General features: G+C 65.1%; 1 protein-coding gene across 1 annotated transcript; it reads right to left on the minus strand.

Moving 5' to 3' along the window:
- Positions 1-2,073: 2,073 nt before the first annotated feature.
- On the minus strand, positions 2,074-3,905 carry LY6L (lymphocyte antigen 6 family member L). The gene is made up of 3 exons (XM_036437397.2): positions 3,809-3,905; positions 2,982-3,098; positions 2,074-2,390 (listed from the first exon to the last, which is right to left on the minus strand). Exons 1-3 carry the CDS (start codon positions 3,903-3,905, stop codon positions 2,086-2,088), a joined length of 519 nt encoding a protein of 172 aa, XP_036293290.1. The 3' UTR covers positions 2,074-2,085.
- Positions 3,906-6,593: the final 2,688 nt, after the last annotated feature.

Consider the following 6,593-nt stretch of genomic DNA (forward strand, 5'->3'; position numbering starts at 1 on the left):
CTGCACGCCCCCCCTCCCCCCGATGGAGCCGGCAGCCCTGGCCTGGGCCCTGGCCGGAGCTGAACCGTGACCTCCTGGTTCAGAGGTCGACGCTCAACCCCTGAGCCACGCCAGCCGGACCCCGCCCTGGCACCCCCACCCTCTCGCATCTCCAGCTTCGGCTCCGGCCGAGCCCGCGGGCCCCAGGCGGCCGAGCCAGGCTGGATTGGGGCTGAGCTGTGGTCTGCCAGCCCACGCCCCGGTCAGGCGGCTTCCGGTCGGGGAGGGCGCCGAAGGCAGAACAATGGAGGCGGCGGTCAGACAATTACCCGCGGTGAGCTCCCGAGGAGAGTCCCCGCCCGCCTGCGCCCTCTGCCTGCCGGGCACCAGGTCAGCTCCGGCCAGGCCTCTGTGGGCCCCACAGCCCAGCTGGACGGTTCCATCAGGTGTGACAAGACCCAGGCTGGGAGGACAGGTGGCCACAGAGGTCTGCGGAGAGCCCTGCAGAGGCGGCCCCGCCATGGTGGTGGGAGTGGCTCCGGGGTTGGCATCGATCACCGTGTGCACCGCAAGGTCGCGGTGGGATTCCCGGTCGGGCACGTGGCCCGGCTGCAGGCTCGATCGATCCCCAGTGCAGGAGGCAGCCGATCGATGCTTCTCTCATTATTGATGTTTCTATCTCTCTCTCCCTCCCCCTTCCTCTCCGTAAAACAGACTTTTGACATATGGGTGCCCCTTCTATAATTTTCGTAATGCTGAGGACCCCTCGTACTCGTGAGAACCTAGAATTAGGCGCAGCTAAGCCCGGGGCAGTGCATATCCCCACCAAACTCCGGTGCCACGCGTACCCCCACCAAACCAGCTGCCTCCTGCACACCTCCTACTGGGGATGTGCCCGCAACCGAGGTACATGCCCTTGAACCCGGGACCCTTCAGCCCGCAGGCCTAACCGGTTAGGGCTCAATTATGTTTAAACAAAAGAAAGGCGGAGGAGCTGGAGAGGGCGTGTCTGAAGAACAGGTTTATTGTCTTTGGAAGGAGTGAAGGTCGTGGCCCCACAGCGCGGACGGGCGGGCCCCTAGGACAGAGGGTGGGGGCGGCCGGCGAGGAGACGGAGGAGCTGGAGCCGGAGTCCGGGCTGTGCCGGCTCTCCCTGCCCCTCCGGCCTGGACAGCCCGTTCCGGGCCGGGACCGTGTCCGGGAGCCGCTGCCCCACCCCCCGTGCTCATCCCCCGGGAAGCAGGGTCCCTCCCCCCGCTCTGGGGGAGAGGGTCTGTGGACGGCAGGAGTGGGTGGGCCGGCCGGGCCCGGGGCCACGGGGAAGGACCACGGGGACAGGCTCACAGGGAAGGGCCATGGGGAAGGGCCATGGGGAAGGGCCACGGGGAAGGAAGGGCCACGGGGAAGGGCCATGGGGAAGGGCCATGGGGAAGGGCCACGGGGAAGGACCATGGGGAAGGCCCACAGGGAAGGAAGGGCCACGGGGAAGGGCCATGGGGACAGGCTCACGGGGAAGGGCCATGGGGAAGGGCCACGGGGAAGGCCCACAGGGAAGGAAGGGCCACGGGGAAGGGCCATGGGGAAGGGCCATGGGGAAGGGCCACGGGGAAGGACCATGGGGAAGGCCCACAGGGAAGGAAGGGCCACGGGGAAGGGCCATGGGGAAGGATCATGGGGAAGGGCCACGGGGAAGGCCCACAGGGAAGGAAGGGCCACGGGGAAGGGCCATGGGGAAGGGCCATGGGGAAGGGCCACGGGGAAGGGCCATGGGGAAGGACCATGGGGAAGGGCCATGGGGAAGGCCCACGGGGAAGGCCCACGGGGAAGGCCCACGGGGAAGGAAGGGCCACGGGGAAGGAAGGGCCACGGGGAAGGGCCACGGGGAAGGCCCACAGGGAAGGAAGGGCCACGGGGAAGGAAGGGCCACGGGGAAGGGCCATGGGGAAGGCCCACAGGGAAGGAAGGCCCACAGGGAAGGAAGGGCCACGGGGAAGGAAGGGCCAGGGGAAGGGCCACGGGACGGGCCACGGGGACAGGCTCAGGGGGAAGGGCCACGGGGACGGGCCACGGGGACAGGCTCAGGGGGGTGGGCCCACAGGGACGGGCTCACAGGGAGGCGGCCAGGAGGCCGAGGCCCAGCGGAAGCAGCAGCCCGGGGCCCCGGGGCCGCGGGGCGGGCGCTGCGTTGCAGAAGCTCACGTTGCAGCACTGCCTGTGCACCTGCCGCAGCAGCCAGGGCTCCGACAGCCACTCGAAGGCCGTGTTGGCGTTGGGGCACCGGGGGGCGCAGCGCTTGCTCAGCATGAGCCACACCTTGGACTCTGCGGGGAGAACACAGCGCGGCTGCCCCGAGGCCCGGCCGCCCGCACCCGCAGGGGGCGCTGCCCGGGGCCGAGCTCCCCTGGCCAGGCCTGCAGGGCGGGGACGCGGCTGCCCGGCCTCCACCTCCTCCTGGCTCCTGGCTCCGCCTGAACCCCCGGCTTCCAGGGAGGCGAGCCGAGGCGAGGAGGGAGACCGAGGCCGCTGAGAGCTCAGCCCGCTCGGCCTCCCGCTGCCCCGCTGCCCCTCTAAGGACGGCAGAGCCGGCCGGTGTGGCTCAGTGGAGCATCTGCCCATGACCCAGGAGGTCACAGTTCATTCCCCGTCAGGGCGCCGTCCCTGTGCAGGAGGCAGCGGATCCAGGAGTCTCTCTCGTCGTTGACGTTTCTATCTCTCCCTCTTCCTTCTCTAAAATCAATACAATAATTTAAAAAATAAAATAAAATAAAATAAAATACAAAGATAACCGAGCCCAGCCTGGGCCCCGGGACAGGAAGCCAGAGCGGGAGGCAGGTCTGCGCGGCTGGCAGGGGCCCAGGAGCAGCGCGCCTCCGCTGACCAGGCTCCGGCCTCTGAGACAGACGCCGCCCCCTCCCGCCTCCAGCACCCTGCCCACCCCAGCGCCCCCAAAGCCAGGCACCCAGCACCCTGTCCCCCCGCCCTCCCCGGGCCCGCGGACTCACTGAGCCGGAGGGTGAGGGTGTGGGCCACACACACGCGGTCGGTGCGGGCGCACAGGGCGGGCCGGCACTGCTCCGCGGACTCCGCTTTGAAGCAGCGGAAGCAGGTGAGGTTCCCGCCTGGTGGGGGGGGTGGCTGAGCGGAGGGCGCCCCTCGGAGCGCCCCCCGGACCCCTCACCCCTCCCTGCCACCCCCCGTCTGCGCCCCTCACCTGTCTGTCCCCCTCACCTGTCTGCCCCCCTCACCTGTCTGCGCCCCTCACCTGTCTGCGCCCCTCACCTGTCTGCCTCCCTCACCTGTCTGCCTCCCTCACCTGTCTGTCCCCCTCACCTGTCTGTCCCCTCACCTGTCTGCCCCCCTCACCTGTCTGTCCCCCCTCACCTGTCTGTCCCCCTCACCTGTCTGCCCCCTCACCTGTCTGCCCCCCTCACCTGTCTGCGCCCCTCACCTGTCTGCCCCCCTCACCTGTCTGCCCCCTCACCTGTCTGTCCACCTCACCTGTCTGCCCCCTCACCTGTCTGCCCCCCTCACCTGTCTGCGCCCCTCACCTGTCTGCCCCCTCACCTGTCTGCCCCCTCACCTGTCTGCCCCCCTCACCTGTCTGCCCCCCTCACCTGTCTGCCCCCTCACCTGTCTGTCCCCCTCACCTGTCTGCCCCCTCACCTGTCTGTGCCCCTCACCTGTCTGCCCCCCTCACCTGTCTGCCCCCTCACCTGTCTGTCCCCCTCACCTGTCTGCCCCCTCACCTGTCTGTCCCCCTCACCTGTCTGCCCCCTCACCTGTCTGTGCCCCTCACCTGTCTGCCCCCTCACCTGTCTGCCCCCCTTACCTGTCTGTGCTCTGCGGCTGGAGAGGCCCAGCGGGGCAGCCCCCCGGCCCCACAGGACCAGCACCGCCAGCAGCGCCCACAGCGCCAGCGCCTCCATGTCCGGGCAGGCGGCCTGCGGGGCGCAGAGGAGGAGGCGTCACCCGGAGCCCCGGCCCCCCTCCCGGATCCGGCCCCTGGTGTCCCCCCCAGCCCGCCCCCTGCCCCGGCCCCCCTCCCGGATCCGGCCCCTGGTGTCCCTCCCCAGCCCGGCTCCCCGCCCCGGCCCCCCTCCCGGATCCGGCCCCTGGTGTCCCTCCCCAGCCCGCCCCCTGCCGGCCCGGCGCCCCGGCTCCCTCTGGGGGTCCCTCCCGGGGCCGCACCTCCACCTGAGCAGCTGCAGCGTGTGGCCCGGTCGCTCAGCCCCGTGAGCGCTGCTCCTCCTGGAACAGACGGGGGGGGGGGGTCAGGGCCGGCCCCCCGGGGACAGGGACAGACCGGGCCCCCCCCACCCGGGGACAGGGACAGGCCGGACCCAGGCTGAGCCAGGAGGGCCGGCCCCCGGGGACAGGGACAGACCAGGCCGGCCCCCGGGGACAGGGACAGACCAGGCCGGCCCCCCGGGGACAGGGACAGACCGGCCCCCGCCCCCCCCCCCCCCCCCCCCCGGGACAGGGACAGGCCGGGCCCAGGCTGAGCCAGGAGCCCCTCAGGGGAGGCGGGAGGGGTCTGCGGGGAGGTGGTGGGGAGATGGGGCCTCCGGGAGGAGGAGGGAGGAAAGGGGAGCCGCACAGCAGCTGGAGCTGGACAAACGGGACAGCCCGGCAGCCCGGCAGAGAGGCGGGGAGCCTGAGCCTGAGCAGGAACCCAGGAGAGGGCCACGCTCAGGCGGGAGGAGGGAGAGGAGGGAGGAGGGAGGAGGGAGGAGGAGGCGAGAGGCGGTGAAGCTTTTCCTCCTCTCTGAGTGCTCGGCCATTTCCCTCGGGGGCTGGGGAGGCCCCGGGCAGGAGCAGAGCCTGAGCCGCGAGCGTCCAGCTCCGGGGCGCCTGCGGCTCCCAGCCCCAGGGCACACACAGGGCCTCGGCCTCCGGGAGGCCCCTGGGCCCTGCAGCGGGTGTGAGCCAGCCCCCCCACACACACACACCTGCTTCTGTGCTTCCCAGTCACCACGGGGAGCCCCCCACCCCGTTTTATAGCTTTTCTGTAATAAAATCTGGCTTTTGCTCAAAATTTTTTTTGTTTTGATCCCTGAGAGGAAGGGAGAGGAAGAGGGAGAGAGAGATTGTGGGCATCACTGATTTCAAGGAAATCTCGTCCTATTGGGTGAAAACTGGGGCAGATTTGATGAACAAAAATATATGTAATCACCCTGGCCGGGTGGGTCAGTTGATTGGAGTGTCCTGTACACCAAAATGGTCTTAGGTTCAATCCCTCGTCAGTGTGAGTGCGGGAGGCAACTGATCAATGTTTCTCTCATTCTCTCTGAGAATTTATATATATATATATATATATATAGAGAGAGAGAGAGAGAGAGAGAGAGAGAGAGCGAGAGAGCGAGAGAGAGATACACACACACACACACAGTATCATAACATTGCTAGTTGGACAGAAACAGGCTCTGATTTATTTATTTTTAATTGATTTATTTTAGAGAGAAAGAGAGATAGAAACATCAATGATGAGAGGAAAACCATTGGTGGGCTGCCTTCTGACGCCCCCTACTGGGGATCGAGGACCAGGCCTGTGCCCTGACTGGAAATCGGAAGCATGACCTCCTGGGTCACAGGCTGATGCTCAGCCACTGAGCCCCGCCTGCCGGGCAGTCCTGGGCGTTCTTTAAGAGATGCCGGAAGAGCAGCTTGGAGAAAGCCTATGGTCAACCATGATGCCGGTTATGGTTATGCAAATGAGCAGGCCAAATGGACTTACTGCAGTAAACAAATTGCTCTAAATTTGGCTTTTTTTTTATGAAAATGAGGGTAATTTTCAGGGGGAAACTGTGTACCAACAGAATCTACAATAGAATACACAGTTGTGCCGAAACCGGTTTGGCTCAGTGGATAGAGCGTCGGCCTGCGGACTGAAAGGTCCCGGGTTCGATTCCGGTCAGGGGCATGTACATTGGTTGTGGGCACATCCCCAGTGGTGGGGGTGCAGGAGGCAGCTGGTTGATGTTTCTCTCTCATCAACATTTCTGGCTATCTCTCTCCCTTTCTCTCTGTAAAAAATCAATAAAAATATATTTAAAAAAAACCATAGAGATTTGTAACACAGTTTGTCTCCGCCAGGTTACCAGCCCACTCGCACTCAGGGACTCCTGGCCTTTGCCGGTGCTGGGAACCATCACCCCCTGCTCTGGGCCCGGGCCCCTGGCAGAGAGCCAGGACCTCCTGCGCCAGAAGGGAAGCGCCCGCCCTCATCAGCAGGAAGAGACGCCCTTTTCCCTTACAGAATGCAGCGCCAGGAATTCGTCAGGCGGGTGTGCTAGGCGGGTGGAGAGACCTGAGCAGAGCGAGCGCGAAGGGCAGGTGCGGAAGGTCACCAGGGCTGAAATCCCCAGGTGCCCAGAGCTAAGGTATAAACAGTCAAACCTGTAAAGAACTTTTGTGAGTTTATTTGAGCCAAACTGTCATCAATTGCCGGGACGCAGACTCTCAACGGATTGGAGTAATGCTCCGGAGAAGGGTGGTCTCCCACCTTGTTTTATTTATTTATTTATTTATTTATTTATTTATTTTTTTAAATATATATTTTATTGATTTTACACAGAGAGAAATTGAGAGGGACAGAGAGTTAGAAACATCGATGA

The sequence above is a fragment of the Pipistrellus kuhlii genome, unplaced genomic scaffold (assembly GCF_014108245.1).
Source record: "Pipistrellus kuhlii isolate mPipKuh1 unplaced genomic scaffold, mPipKuh1.p scaffold_m20_p_14, whole genome shotgun sequence".
Taxonomy (NCBI): Eukaryota; Metazoa; Chordata; class Mammalia; order Chiroptera; family Vespertilionidae; genus Pipistrellus; species Pipistrellus kuhlii.